At 47.1% G+C, this 15,591-nt stretch overlaps 1 protein-coding gene across 1 annotated transcript in view; it reads right to left on the bottom strand.

Annotated features, from left to right (window-relative positions):
- Positions 1-7,860: 7,860 nt before the first annotated feature.
- Positions 7,861-15,591, bottom strand: part of St8sia2 (ST8 alpha-N-acetyl-neuraminide alpha-2,8-sialyltransferase 2) — a 67,766-nt gene continuing 60,035 nt past the window's right edge. The window contains exon 6 of the mRNA XM_046439019.2: positions 7,861-9,679. Coding sequence (XP_046294975.1) covers positions 9,394-9,679 — 286 coding nt within the window. The 3' untranslated portion in view covers positions 7,861-9,393. The remainder of the gene's footprint in view (positions 9,680-15,591) is intronic.

A 15,591-nucleotide genomic window follows, 5' to 3' on the forward strand; every position in this document is an offset into this window, starting at 1 on the left:
GCATTGGGCAAGTTAATTAACTTCACTGTCTCAGTTTCCTCATCTATGGAGTGGGAATAATAACAGCATCTAAATCCAGAGGGTGGCTCAAGAGTAAGTGAGTGAGTTCCTGTGAGGCATTTAATCAGTGCTCAGTAAGCAGGACCTGCTCCCTTCTGGTCCTCTACCATCCCTTTGTCTCCTGGTCACCCTCCGGCCCTTCAGTGTGTGCCTCAACTATTATTCAAGGCAAACTTTATCTGCTTTAAGCCCTGGAGTGTCTGAGCTAGCCAGGCTTTCTTTACCTGTTGTCTGTCTTGACACACTGTTAGAAGATGCCTTTCCTTTTCATGCCTCCCACACTTTCACAATTGAATTTGCAATCTGAACTCTCATGAGCTACACAGAACATCTGTTTTGAGTCAAGGATGTGTCCATGGAAAACAAGAAAGAAAAACCAGTCATTTCTTCAGACATGGCTACCACAAAACACCCATGACATGAGGTTTTGGTGTTCTGCCTTGTGGTCCAAACACCAAGACAGCACTTGGTCTCCCTTGCTTTATGCCTAGAGGGCCTGGGAGCAGGGGTTAAGCCATGAAAAGAATTTAACAACCCAGAGGGGTCCTGATCATCAGAATGGACTGTGACTATAGGGCTGGAACAAGGGCCCTCAGGGGGCTCAGAGATGTAGCTCTTGACAAACTGACAAGAGAACATCTTATCCATTGGCATTGTTCCTCAAGTATGTTCTGGGTCTACATCGGTTCTGCCAATGGGAAGAGCCAAGGCAGAGCTTATCCTGTGAGAAGTCTGGCCAGTAGGCAGGTGAGTCTCGTCCTCTTTCCTCCCCTGTGCGGGCTCACACCATGACCAGATGGCTGAGGTTTGATAAGTGGCCTTCAGAGGCTTGCAGGGTTAATAGTGTTAGTTTTGGCATTAAACCATCCACTCATGAGCTTTGGCATCTTGAACAAGTTTTTAATATCTGAGACTCTTTATCTAATTTGTGTAAAGGGGGCAAGACAACACGTAGGGCTGTGGTTAAGGATAAGCGTTATTTAGAGTGTCTCATGCAGGGTCCAGAACACATGGCTTAGCTGAGAAAGTGGGAGCAATTCCTGGTCCTCTTGACGAGGTCCTGGTGTTCTTCCCACAGGTGGGCTCCTCCCCACTCTGCAGGTCCATGGGGTGCAAGTCTTCCTTCAACGTACTCATACGTCCATAGAGTTCACCCTCATCCCTTTGTTCACGCAACAGGAGTCTATTAAATGCCCACTGTGTGCCAGTGGCTGAAGAAGTTTTAGTGAATATGCTCCTCATGGCCCCTCACAAAGTTTGGAAGGAGAAGTAGGCAAGCTTGGGACAGGCCTTTCCTGCTTAGCCAGTACACAGCCATCCAGAATAGCAGCAGCAGCAAAACCCATCAGATAAAACAGGCCAAGTTTCAAATCAAGGAAGGAAAACTTCAAAAGCCAGAAACAAAAGACCTCACACCAGAGGCCCTGGAGGGGCTGCCTGTGGAAGACATTGTAGGGCTTCAGGAAGTGGGTGTGGGTCGTGTTTTCCAGCAAGGGCTGCCCCTGAGTGCCTTGTGGGAACTGCAGGAGGTGCCCAAGCTGCACAGCAGACCAATCATATCAGAATTCCTAGGGGTGAGGCCCAGGTTTCAGTGGGTTTTAAAATTCTCCTGAGGCTTCCTGTTATGGTTTGGATGTCAGTTGTGCCCCTAAAGTTCACATGTGAAACAGTGGGAGAAGGTATAGAGGAGAAATTATTGGATTGTAAGAGTTTTAACCAATCAGTGAATTAATCCTCTGATATGGATTGACTGAGTAGTAACTGAAGTGGTGGGGTGTGGCTGCAGGAGGTGGAAATTAGGCATGGCTTTCGGTATACATATTTGTATCTGGAGAATGGACTCTCTCTCTGCTTCCTGGTCACCATGATGTGAGCTGCCTCCCTTCACCACCCTCTCCCGCCATGATGTTCAGCCTCATCTCAAGCTCTGAAGAATGGAGCAGGCTTTCTATGGACTACACCTCTGAAAATGTGAGCCCTCAAATAAACTGTTCCTCCTCTATAATTTTGCTGGTTGGGTCCTTTAGTCACAGTAGCAAAAAAGCTGACTAAACCACTTCCAATGTACAATGGATGTGGTAAAGGTCTTTGTGGTGGGGTGGGGTTCTAATGTCTGCTCAGGCTGGGAATGGAAAGGTAAGAGCCATAAACTTCTTTGAAGGGGGAAACTGGGAACTGGAAAAACTCTACCCATCAGCTTGGCTCCAAGGGCTGAAAGCACTATCCATCTACCTGGGGCTTCAGAGGAAAATATGTCACCTGTGAGAAGTTCAGAGCTGGTCTGTGCCACCAGAGAGTGCCAGGAAGTGGTCATGTTGCCAGCACCCAGGTAGAGATATCAGCAGTTATGCTGCAGGCTGGCAACTTCCACCACCCAGGGCACAGAGACCCTTATGGAAAACAACCCCCTCTGGAACATTCTAGAAGGGCAGTGGAAAATAAACAAGAAAATAATTAAAGTCTATTTTTGCAATTGTTCTATTTTATTTTTAATTGTTGTTAATCTCCCACCACACTTTATTTACACATTGAATTTTATCATAGGTATGTAGGTATAAGAAAAAATAGTGTATATGGGGTCGGTACTATTTGTGAATTCAGGCATTCATTGAGGGTCTTGGTGTGTGTTCTTATACACAAGCTATGTGTGTGTGTGTGAGAGAGTTGGGGGGGGTACAGTAGTTTATGAAGAACACTTACCAGGATAAGGTGATATGCAATAGAAAGTGAACAGCTAAGGAAGACCAGAAGACTCTCCAGGAGGTGACATTCAATTTGAGGCTTCTAAGGAGGAGGAAGCAGCATGCAAGCAACAGAGGGGAAAACAAGAGCAAGGGCCCTGACACCAGGATAATTCTGGAACGTTCTTAATAAAACAGAAAGGTCTATGTGCTTGGAATACAGTGAGTCAGAGGTGAGGAGAGCTCAAGACCTTTTAAGCAACATTAAGGTACTTGCAATTTTCTTCCTAGGGTGAAGGAAAGCTATTAACAGGTTTAACCAGGGCAATGACATGATCGATGTTGGATAAGCACAAGTCTGAAAACTCATAGCTGCACACATTTCATTTGCTCCATAGCCCTGAGCCTCTCCACACCTCCCCACCCCAATTCTCCAACCCATTCTTGATTTGAATTTTCACTCAGTCCCTGAAGGAGGCAGGTGGGTGTCTTCCCCATTTTACAGATGAGAAAATATCAGAATCAAGGGGCCTTATCCATGTCCCCTGGGCGCTGGAATGACAGGCTTCTGGGTTATCTGGTACTTGTCCCGGAGCTCTTGTGCAGAATGTGGTGTTTATGAACACAATAGTCAGCCAAGCAACCCATCCTGTAGTTGTTACAGCAAGTTATATTCCTGTAGACCTTGGCCACTGTAACAAGAAAGCACAAGCCTGGCTTTCCTAGAGCCAATGAGCTTGCCTCAGAATGGCCGCCCTGCAATATCCAACCTCCATCAATAAGGGTTAATGATTCAGACGGTCCCTTCACCAACTCTGCCCAAAGGCTCTATCTTTACCATCTCTTTTTAGTAAATGAAGGCACTTTAAACTTCACTGAAGTGTGTTCCTGCATCTGTCCCAACTTGACTCACCTGAATATGATGCAAACGACTCTGCACCCTTCCTCAGGGAAGGGGGCCCAATGTGCTAAGGTTCGTGGCACAATTTTCTCACTTCTGGGCTGTCAAATTTTCTTTTAATTCCCCAAGGATTGGCTGTTCCTAGATGGTGCTAGGACAATTTTGAAGAACCTTCTTTAAATTTCATATTTGAAAATGCTCTCCTGGCTGGGGCAGTGGGGTCTTTCATGACACAGTTCTTGGAACACAGTTCTAAGGAGCCCCATTTCCCATGCCAGTTTCTAGGGGAAGTTGGGGTGGCTGAGAAAGTGGTAAGGAAGATGTAGAAAGGCCACCAGAGCCCTTTAGTGTCCTGGTTGGGTGACTCTATTGGGCTTTGGCTAATGACAACTGGGGTGATTCTAGGCAAACTCTGATTGGGGACTGGATGGCTCAATGCACCATACATGGAAACTGCCCCACCACCTGGACTGCTAAGAATGGAAATTAAACTACCCTCATCACAAAGCCCAAAGGCAACTATAACACTGCTTCTGGACAGTAACCATGGAAACCTCCTATTGTTGTGGATGGGCCACCACCAGAACAGAAGCCCGTTTGTTTTTTGCTTCCCTGAGGGATGGCATCAAGTGCCCGCTTTCCCCAACCCCCGTCTTGTTTCCTTGTTGGCATTTCACGGCATTGTTCCAGGTCGGGGTTCAGGTGCCAGGAAGAAAGCCTGCAACTTGGCTGTCTGGGTTCCCCCTGCCAAGGAGAGCGCTTTGGGGAAGGGAGGGGACAGATGGGAGTGAAGGTGGGAAGAGATGACATCAGCATCGCTGGGAGAGACAGCGGGCGGTGCAGGCTGTTGGTGTCATTGGGAATGCTATTAAGGGCATTCATGAAGCAGCAGGCACGTCTGGAGTCCCATCTGACCGGCATCAATAAACTACCCTGTTCCATTCATTCTGGAAGGGGCGCCTTAATTAGGCATGGAGAGATTCATCAAACAGCAGCCCCTCAGAGCTCTTGGTCTCTCTGCCATCTGGACAAATGGCTTCCTACTCTGTGATCGTGGCAGGAGGAATGATTGATGAGGTCCTACAGCTTCACCCCCCAGGCCTGAGAAAACCCAGATCACTTTCGTTCTTCTCAGAAAGGAGTAGATTCTGTTGTACTGATGGGCACAGGGGTTGGGGTTCACACTGAGGTTTGCCCTCAACCTGAGAAGGAGACACCTATGGGCAGCCTGGCCTATATTGAGGGTCAGTTTTCAGTTTGCAATGACTCAACCACAAGGTTTAACAGAAAAAGCCCTGGAGTGAGGGTAAGAAAACCTGGGCGAGAATTCTGCCAGTGAGGCAGGAGTCCTTAGCAGGTTTTTACTTTAATTTGATGATCTACATAATAGGGATAATTATTTCTGCTTTGGCCTGAATTGTATCATTCTTTGAGAGTTCTTATGGCAGTAAAATAACTTCATTAATTATAAAGGCCTCTACAGACATTCAGGATTTAATCCAACAAACATTTATTGAGCAACTGCTGTGTGCTAGGCACCACACCTGGTGCTGTGATGGAGTACTGATGAATAAAACAGTCCCTGCCCTTGGCGAGCTTACAGTCTAAGAACAGTCATAGGACAAGTGCACAAATAACTATAATACAAGGCAGAATATGGTAAGTGCCATGAGAAAGGTACAAATAAAGTGCTACGGTGGTTCAGCGGAGGGAGAGATCCCAGCGGTTGGTGGATCAGGGGCTTCATGAAAGATGTGGTCTCTGCGAGGGCCTCGGTGGGAACTCAAGAGCGGTCCAGGGGATGAGAGCTGCAAGACCAAAGGCACAGAGACAGGAAAGGCAGGTGTCCCTTCAAGGAACAACATCTTTTCTGGATTGGCTGATGTAGGGTGTAAAGGAAGAATGGAACCTTATCGAGTGGTCGGTAATATCAGGACAAAGACTTGCACGTTTGATTGTGGGCCAGGAGAACTTAGGTTTGTTGAAGAGCTGGAGGTGGAAATCACTGGGCATGCTCAGGAGGGACTGGAGAACATGGAAGCATGCACAGGGAAATGTGGGAGAGGAGGGGCTGGAAGATCCAAAGGGCAGTTAAAGAGGTGAAGTTGATGCTAGTGAGAAGGAGTAAGAAGGGTATATGTGGAGGAGGAGTCAAAGATGATTTAGGGTCTCAGGCTGCATGGTTGAAGGAGTCATGGGTCTTCCAACAGAAAAAGGAGGGATCATGGAGGAAGGGGAGACAGAGAGGACTCCCTTACTTCAGAACATGCTGAGTCAATCGTGCTGCTTCCAGAGCAGACAGGAGGTGTCAACAAGCTTCGCGCACAGTAAGTGTGGAGCTGGGGAGAGGGGCTGGGCTGTGGAGGGGAGTGGAGGGCAAGGCGCCTGGAGAGGGGTGATGGCTGGATCTAAAGGAAGGTGTGAGGCTGCCGATGGAGTGTTTAGGGGACCTGAGGGGAGGCTATCAGTACAAGGAATGTCTACACTGTGGTGCAAGGAGAAGAATGGTCAGATCTACCTTGATTGCTTTTTTTTTAGATCAACGTAGGAGTATCAATAAATAACTCATAAATATATAAATAAATACATAAATAAATGGTCAGGAGGGGTTGGGAAGTGAGGGGAAAAGCTACCAGAACATGGCATCTGCATCCTCGTCATTTTGATGCCAGGCACTATCCAGGATGGGTCACTCTAGGTTTTTTTTTTTTGGTGAAAAGTAACCTTTCAAGTTGGCAACATGGAGGGTGCTGAGACATTGGCCTCAGAGTGGGCTAGATGTGGAAGGTGAGGCACACTGTCAGGAGGAAGGGCAGCAGTGGGTGCTGGAGGCCCTGCCCAGGTCTGGTGGTGAAGGGAGGTGAGTGAACAGGCTACAGGAGCCAGGATGTGTGCAATGATCACATGCTGGTACATACAGGGGACAGAGATGGCAGAGGGTGGGGGGAGCGGGTGAGAGAAAACACATCTGGCCAGAGAAGGAACCTTACTTCCTCAGAAATGGGAGGAAGAAGGTGAAGGGTGAGGGGAGAGCCCAAGAGACATTTTGAGGACAGATCTCATTTCAGAGGGCTCCATCTCTTCAGTAAAGGAGGAGGTGGAGTGTGGGGCTTGAGGCCAATGGAAAAGGTTTGAAGGGCCTCAGGTGGGTGATGGTGGGCGACTGGAGATGTGACTGAGCCAGCTGAGGATGATGGAAAGCCTGGCTGTAGCGACGAGGCAGCAGATCATGGTAAGGGGTACAGACTGTGACTCCCTGGGTCCACCCAAGGTGAGCCAATCTGTGCCAGAGACTGCAGAGGAACCTTGGCTCCAAGTGAGCTTTAAATAGGCAGGAAGGACAGCCAGCCTCCTGGCTGTGCTTGCCCAGGTGGAAAAAGATGAGGAGAGAGGGAAAGCGATGTCCCCTGGAGCTCCTGCCACCACACAGCCAAAGCATTTTGGCAGCACAAGACTAGCTCTATTAGGGAGCGGTACATGTGTGGATGGTCCTGGGGCCTCTAGTGTTTTTTTGGAAAGAACCTGTCTATGAGGTTCTCCAAAGTGCTCTGGCCCTCTAACTCTCCTGCAGACAGAGGGCACTGGCCTGCTGGACAGATCTCATAGCCAACTCTAGGATTTGACATCTGGGATCACCTTGGGACTTACCATGGAACATTCTGGAATCTAAGGCCTTGGCTAACCCAAGGCCTTGGCTAACCCAAGGCCTTGGCTGGTAATTCTACCTGCTCCCCGGGGCACTGTAAACTTTAGAAATTAAATGTTCTTCTAGGGCCTTTGAGAACCTCAAAACAAAAGGCTCTGGAGACGTGTAAATTATGATACTAATTATTTCCACTGCTCATGAGGAGGTTGAACCACTCAGTTCCCACCGAGGCCATTAGAGAGCTTGCCTTCTTAAATATTCATTTTATAATGCAAATCCCAAACTTTAGGCTTCAAGCAACAACAAGAACATAGAGGACAAAAGCAGAGATGTATGGAGGCTGTCCTGGTTTCGGGCTGGAGTGTCTGTGTGTGGGTTAATGGCTTGGGTATCCTCCCCCACTTCCATTTGTTTCCCATCAGCCATTCTTTGCCATTGATTAATTATGTCCAGTCTCATATGCTTGGGCGCAGATCTTGATTACTTTCCTTAACTCTCTTCACCTTCAAGATAATGGTTTTTTACTTATCTTTCAAATATGTTTTAAAACACTGTTATTTTTCAGGCGAGGGAATACATCTAACAAATCAAGCTGACTAATGCTTCTCTACGTGTGACCTGTGATTCTAGCCCCTAAATTATTGGCATGGAGCCCAGATTTCTGCAGGAGATTATGTCCAGCATTTGACTTTGGGTTTTCATAAAAACAAAAGTCTTAAATGAGAATCTTAGCAAGAGGAAAAAAAAGAATTTTGCAAAATTCCACCATCATTGCCTCTGTGGGGAGAAGAAGGTGGTGGGTGTGGGGTGGACATTGGAATCTTTCCCTGCAGAGTTGAAAACCTCCTCCAAAAACCTCATGAGGAGCTCTGTGAGGGTGAGTATGACCATTAGGATGCGATAGTGGCAAGAAAGTGACATTGATACAGCCAGTCTGGCTGCAGGGGCCCTGCAGAGCGCAGGATGCAGACAGTAAATAAAGAGAGTGGCTGCAGAGACACGGGGCTGGAGGCTTCACATTCTTTCAGGTCTTATATTCTGGGGTTCTGTGAGGCCCCCAGAAAGGCAATCATATATATTTTAAAAAGGATGACATTTATCTTGACAGTGCCCTTTCAAATTTTTTGTTGTGTCTCCCCTGGTGGCACAAGGGACATACAGTTTCTCGTGTGACATTCTAAGAGGGTGAGAGGGAGGCTAACCTAGAAGGTAAAAATCCCATGGTGTCCTTCTTGGCAGACCTCAGTTGCTTCAAAAAACACCCCACACAATGACCACATTTTGGACACTCTTCCTCCTTATTCTGAGGTGGAGCACGCCCTTGGAAGAAGTTCTCAATTTTTCACAAGCATGATTTAGAGCACTCTACCTCTTTAGGGTCATCTGCCTGCTCCACCTGAGGTTCTTGGTGGTTCTTGCTTAGCCAGAATATTGACTGTCCATCGTGTCTCCTTTAGCCTTCTCTCCATAGCTGTGGAGGCCTGTCGGGGACATGTATGTCACCCACAGCTTGTCCGTTGGGCAATCAAACTCTAAGTTCATGAAGTATGGCCCTCAGCTCTGCTGTGGCCTCTGCTTGGCTTCTTTGTGCTCCTTTGCCCAGCTAAATTCTCTAACCGCTCCTCCGTGAACAGCACGGCTTTAGACTGGGTCAAACTGTCCTCTCTGGGTCTTGGCTACCCAGAATCCACATATCCCAGAGGTCCAGGCAGCTGACAATAGGTGGCTCTCCATTCATCCACGAGCCCAAAGATCCTCCCAACTGAGGAGGCAGGTTGTCATTCAAAGTCATGGGACCGGCTTCTTTGCATGTCAAGTCTTTCCGCCCCCAAAGATGGACTGAGTTTCAATCTGGTTCAGGTGGGTTCTCCACACCTTCTTCCTGTGGCTTATCTGCCTAATGCTAGATGAACACCACACAGTTATAAATACTCAGGTCAATATATATATGCAGGTACAGATATATATATTCTGGTCACTGTTTTACACTTTAACAAAGGAAACCACTAGCCTGCTTGTTCTATTGTTTGTGCCACCCGACTCCCATCTGCCTGTGGTGTAGCTGGCAGGAAATGTGAGCCACTGAGTCTCATGGGGTGCCCACCTTACGTGGCCCCGTCACACCGGCCGACAGTCAGTTTCAATGCCCCCTGCTCGTGCAGGTTCTTGAGGGCCTTGAATTCCAAGGGCATGGTGTGGGGGCTGGCCTGGGAGGTGTAGCCATATTTGAGGCTGTCATAGTAGTGGTACTTGACGGGGTTCTGGTTCTGATCCAGTGGAAAGGGCCAGAAGCCGTAGAGGTAGATCTGATTGCAGAAACGTGTGGCCAGAGTATACATCAAGAGGCCGGTGGTGGGTCTTTTGATGTGGACTTTGTTGGTCAGCCAGTATCTGAGAAAAAAAAAAAGTAAAAAAAAAAAAAAAAAGTGAAAAAAAAAAGAAGTGTTAAAGAAATGTGAGTTTGCCCAAAGGTCAAATATTTTCTCTGATATGTGGAAGCTACCCACAATAAAGGGTGGGGGAGAAAAGAAATTCAGTGGAGTCGACAAAGGAGAAGGAAGGGAAGGGAGGGGTGGGGTGGGAAAAGGAAAGACAGTGGAATGAATCTGACAGAACTTTCCTGTGTACATATATGAATACACCACAGTGAATCTCACCATCATGTACATCCACAAGAAATTAATTAAAAAAATAGGTAGATTGCAGAACCATCAATAGAGGGAAAGGAGTGGTGGTGGGGAGAAGAGGGGAAAGAGAGGTACTAGGGTCAGTATACAAGGTATAGTCCATGCTTGTATAATTATGTCAAAATAGATTCTATTGTCGCATAACTAAAAAGAACCAATTAAAAAAAAAAAGAAAGAAATGTGAGCTTGTGAATCGTCTATTCCAGGAAGAGGGAAAATTTTATCCTGCCCAGAAGCCTGCCTCCTGTCACTCTAGAGACCAATCAAGTGATGGATCTCCAGTGGCCTTCTTAGGGGGCTGACACTCACCATTGATCAAGCAACTGAACTGGGTGCTTCACACCCATGATTTTATGGTATCATAAAACAAGTGTGTCCTTAGTGCAGATGCAAAAAATGGGTCTCAGAGATTAAAAGTGGCTTGCCCAAGGTCACACAGGCTTGAACTCAGGCCTGCCCACAGCTGAAAAGAAGATTGGCAACCTTTTTCTATAAAGGATCAGATGATAAATACCGAACAGGCTGGGAGAAGGGAGGTCCGAAACGCGACAGTTCTGTCACCCACTGTCTGGGTGCCTCTGGGCCATCATTTCTCCTTGCTGGTCCTCGTGTTTCCCACTGATGTAATGACATGGTACAGTCCCCATACCTCCAAGGCAACCTCTGGGTTCCAACATTCCAAGACAATCTAGAAGTTTCTCAAGAAGTGGGAAAACACCCATTCTGTCTGTCATCATCCTCTGTTTCTAGTTAAAGCTTCCATCCACCCTGGGCTGAAACTCTGCAAAAGCAATGCTCACACCCTGGTAGGAAGACTTTTTTGACCACAGATTCTTGAACACCGTGTCCCTGGACCAGATGTGGTCCACGTTTTTCTGTCCTCAAACAACCTCCATGGGACTCCATCCCACAGTCTCCCATCTGCCTCTGTAAGAAACATCTGTTCTTCAACCGAAGCAAAGGCCAATGCAGCTTCTGATGACAGTGCAGCCCAGAGATGTGCGTAGTTTATAATCAAATGCTCCAATGAAATTCTTGCCAGAAGTGAAGGTGTGCTTGTCAAGAAACATTTACATATTCTAAAAGATGAAACCATTTTGTATTATTCACAGTATTTTTAGTTAAAGTGTTGGGGTGGATGGGGAGGGGCACTTTTCTCAGAAGTCCAAATTACGCCCCCTTTTTTTTCAAAATGTTTTTTTCTCTGCAGTTCAGAAAAGGGAGATCCCAAAACATTCCAGTGTTAATCTTAAATCCTTTTTTTTTGTTGTTTAATTTTTTTAGAGGAAGCTAGCCATCTTTGAATCAGATGAGGTTTAGGATTCCTAATAATCCACATAATACTAGGTTAAATAAAATGCATTTTGAGGATTCCCACATTCACACTCACCCCTTCAACTCAACAGTGGGAGCCTGCTAGGTGACTACTTAGACAACTATGGTTGTTACACAATCCTGTCACTTGGAGACCACTTTCTTGTACTTCCTTTTATTTTATCTTAAACCAAGAACTCCCTGAATTTTCCAGCAGGGAATCAGATGGAAGGAGTCTTTGTCCTGTTCTCTGCCTTTGTCCTTCCATCTAATTCCCTGCTGGAATCTAGTAACTTTTAAACACAATGCAATCGGAATAGAACAGGAGTGAGTGTTTGTGGGCAGATCCAGACCTCGTCATTTCTTCCCTGCACCAATGAGAAGTTACTATGGAGGCAGCCCACCACTGCCATGTACCCTCTGCTAGTAGTCCTCTGAGTATTTCTCTCTGAAACTTCTCCCTGATCCAGGAGTAATGCAAGCATCAGAGCATAAACACAATCTCTGTAAGAACTAGCCCCCTCCCACTCCAGTGTCACCTCACCCCACACTGTACCCACCTTCCCAGCATGATGGCACAGCTCCCCAAGACACTATGCTATAGCAACTCCTCCTCTCAAGAATCACATTGAGACTCCTTTGTTCTTTTTCCTTGGTTTCTGGGCTGTACTAAGTGTGTCCCTCTGGCACCTGCTGTCACTTGTGTACTAGTCTCTTCCTGGGGCAGTGGTCTCATGGGGCTGCAGTGTGCATGTGTGCTTGTGTGCTTTTCTTGTTGTGCTGTGAACTCCTGGCAGGTTCACTCACTTACTGTCTCTGTGTTAAGGGGCCCATGGTAGCTGAAGAAGTGAACGGTCATTTGGAGATTTCTCCTGGGCCCCCCCCCCCGTCCAGGAGGATGGACAAGCCAAGCTCCCAGGTCATGCGTGGTATTGGGTTGATGGGGCATCTGGTATCATCTGGCCCAACGTCAGATAAGAGAACTTTCCCAGGACCCTGAGGTTGGGGAACTTCTGACCAGGTGGAGAATGGTGCATTCCCAAAGAATTCCCATAATGTTAGAAGAACTGATTGTAGAAGGTGGGTGTTTTCAGATGTCTGCGTTGTGAGCAGATTTTTGTATAACTGCCCCACAGAGCAACTCATCTCTGAGCTCTACAGAAGTTTTTAAATTCCTGGTTTGAAAGGTCCACTTCATGCCCACTTCTCCCTCTCCAAACCTTCTTAACTGTACTTCATGGTGACTCCCCTCCTTCCCTGCCACCCTCCTGAGGTCTGCTCCTACTTCAGTGCCATCTCTCAGCATCTTACCCAGCACTTCACAGGGTATGTACACCACAGACAGAGGCTCCAGGCAGTACATAAGAACTGATTCCCAATTCATATTCCTTCTCCTTTGTGATTCAGTCCCCACAGATACATGGGTGGCCAGGAACATAGCTGGTCTAATGGGATGGTGCTGGGAGAGCCCCATGTGGTCATCTGCTTAATCACCAGCTAACAATCAGGAGCTGCCATGCTAGCTCTGGGATGCTGGATGCTGAGGCTGGCGCATACTGAATAAGGAGCCCTTCCTTAAGCCACCTCAGCACTCTATGCTCGGTGGGCTAAGTTGAGCTTGGGAGAACCCTGGGGAACAAAGGCGGGGGAATATAATGAAGAGGATTCCAGAAGAGCAGCAGCTGATGTTTGGATCCTCCCATACATCCTGGCAAAGAGCTCTTCCACCTTGCCTTACACAGATCCAGTGATGGGGAGCTCACCCCTCCTAAGCTAGTCTATTGGATTTTCAGATCAAATGCCAAGGATCTCAACTTGGGCTGCACTGGATCACCTGAAGCTTTGTTGGATGCCTGGATCCCACTTCCAGGTGCAGTCTGAACACTGGGATTTTTGCAGTCTTCCATAGAAATTCGAACGTGCAGTGGTAGCTAAGAATTCCTGCTCTGATTGGCTTCTTTCAGTTCACATAGGAAAAGGCAGGCACTCTGGGTGAGTCAGCCAGATAAGATATAGGCTTCCTAATCTCTGCTTCTTGGGTATTTTTCTTGTCATGTCATACCCCCATGGGATAGGGGGAGTGGTCAGGGTTGGGGTAAGTTGGCTGCAGATGCAGCTCATGCCATCCAGTGACAGGTGAGCCACCAGTGGTGTCCCCACATGAACACTCACAGAGGTTTGCTCTCTGAGCACATTTGAAAGCTAACACCAGACAAATGCCATACACTAGGGATTTGTGGTTTGTTTACTTTCTGATAGTGGGGTCTTGGCAGGGAAAGGCTTTCAGAAATGAATTTCTTTTTTGGGTCATCAACACTATATTCAGGAAGGGGAAGAGAAAAATTTAATCAGTGATAAAACATCCAAGTGGCTCACAGGTGAATCTGAGGTGACACAGATATGTACTGGCTCTCCCCTGGATTCCTTTCCTGACATGTCCTTTTGGTGAACTCTCTCCTATCCCCCCACCAAACTAAGCACATGCCTCCCATCTTCCTGGAAATATCCCCTTTGTTCCACCCTCTCTTCTTCGGCTCATACTGTTTGTTAATTACCCCTACCTGATTACCAGGACCTTTATTTCTGCTTCTCTTACTGTGCTTAATAACCTGGGCTGATAGTTCATTACCACATGGGTTGTGGTCTCCTATGTGAAAATACTGTGATCTTCCCCAGAGTAGGGACCATAGGATTCAAATACATCCCACCCAGTGCATGCTCCTTCCAAAACCCTGTGGCAGAGACAGAAGCACCTGACAAATCCTCCCTCATCTCCTCTCTGCGTTGTCTCCCAGCTGAGCTGGGAGCATGGTCAATACAGCAATAACTGAGCTGGGGTCACGTGGTCTGTTCTGGCTTGAGGCTGTGACAAGAGCAGGTTCTCCCACTTTGTCTTCCCCTGACCTGGAGAACTTTAAAGCCTTCTGCTAAGATGAGATGGCTTAAGAAGGATGAATCCTAGATCCTTGAATCGCCGATCAAAACAGAGCCCCTGACAATTCACATCACACTTGGCGAGGGTGAGAAATAGACGGCTGTTGGGCTGAACCACTGGGGTTTCAGGGTTTGCTATTGTAGCCTAGCCTAGAATTGATTATCCTGAGTTCTGTTGGACTCAGCAAATATTTGAATCAAATGGAATTGGAAAGACACAGAAAAGAAAAAGGAAGCTAGTAGTGCATGCAGTTTTTAACTGTGACCAGCGGGGAGAGGAATAGAATGTCCAACCCCTCAGATCTGGTTCCACCCAGCATCACTAACTGGGAACGATTTTTAGAGCAAAGGAGGTTCCAGAGTGAATCAAGAGCTCAGTGGCTGTCAGGAGAGGGACCCACTTATTTCTTATTCTGCCTCCACGGGTAAACAAGAACTCCTGAGCGATGTCTGACAGGGACACAGGGGTGCCATTTAATGAGCAACTTGTAATAGAAGCTGACTGAGTTATACAGGAACAAATCACTCTCGATTTCTTTTCTCTCTCCTCAGTCACTCTGGCCAATTTAGAGACTGTTTGTGTGGCTGACTTGTAGACTATTTCTTTCCTTAGGATAACAGCTGGGTGTTAAAACACAAACTAATTAATTTTGCCTTCCCAAATGAGGTTAGCTGGGTGCATCCGGAATGCTGTATTGACAATGCACCTTTAATATTCCAGTCTTGAGATTTTAATTAGAAGGCAAAGTAATCTCAAAGAAGGCAGTAATTATTTTTCAAATTGGCCACCCCAATTGCTGTGACGATTAAGCGCTGTATTTTATGAGCATGGACAGCAATCAATGAGGATTGCCAAAACTATCTCCAGAGCACATTCATCCGTCTTCCTGGATTCCTGGGCTCAGTATGTGGTGAGAACAGAGGCTACCATTGTTGGAGAAAGGGACCGAGAGGACTTTCTCCAAAAAGTTGAGAACACTGTGAGACAGAGCTTAGATATCCTTAAGGAACGGGAATCTCACACAAGGTCACTCAGAGATGCTTTGTGTACAGGAGGTCACTCAGAGATACTTTGTGTCAGCTCAGCAGCTTTCTCTCCTGTCTTCTGCCTCAGCAGCCTCAGGTTAGGGGCTCCATGATCTATTGCAATCCTATTCTTGGGAGCATTACTGAGGGCTCTGATGTGCTTTGGGATATCTCAGGGTGAATCTACCCAATTTTATAGTGATGGAGAGCTGCAGCTTTATGTCTTAGAATTTGGGGTTCTTGTGGAGAGGTAGTGAAGCCATGGGGAGAATGGAGATTGATCTCTGGTCCCCAGGTGTCCAGGCTCACATGCCACTGCTCTCGCTCAAGTACACCAGTTAA

The sequence above is a fragment of the Marmota monax genome, unplaced genomic scaffold (genome assembly GCF_021218885.2).
Source record: "Marmota monax isolate L192 unplaced genomic scaffold, Marmota_monax_Labrador192_F-V1.1 WCK01_AAM20220418_F8-fsc00005, whole genome shotgun sequence".
NCBI lineage: Eukaryota > Metazoa > Chordata > Mammalia > Rodentia > Sciuridae > Marmota > Marmota monax.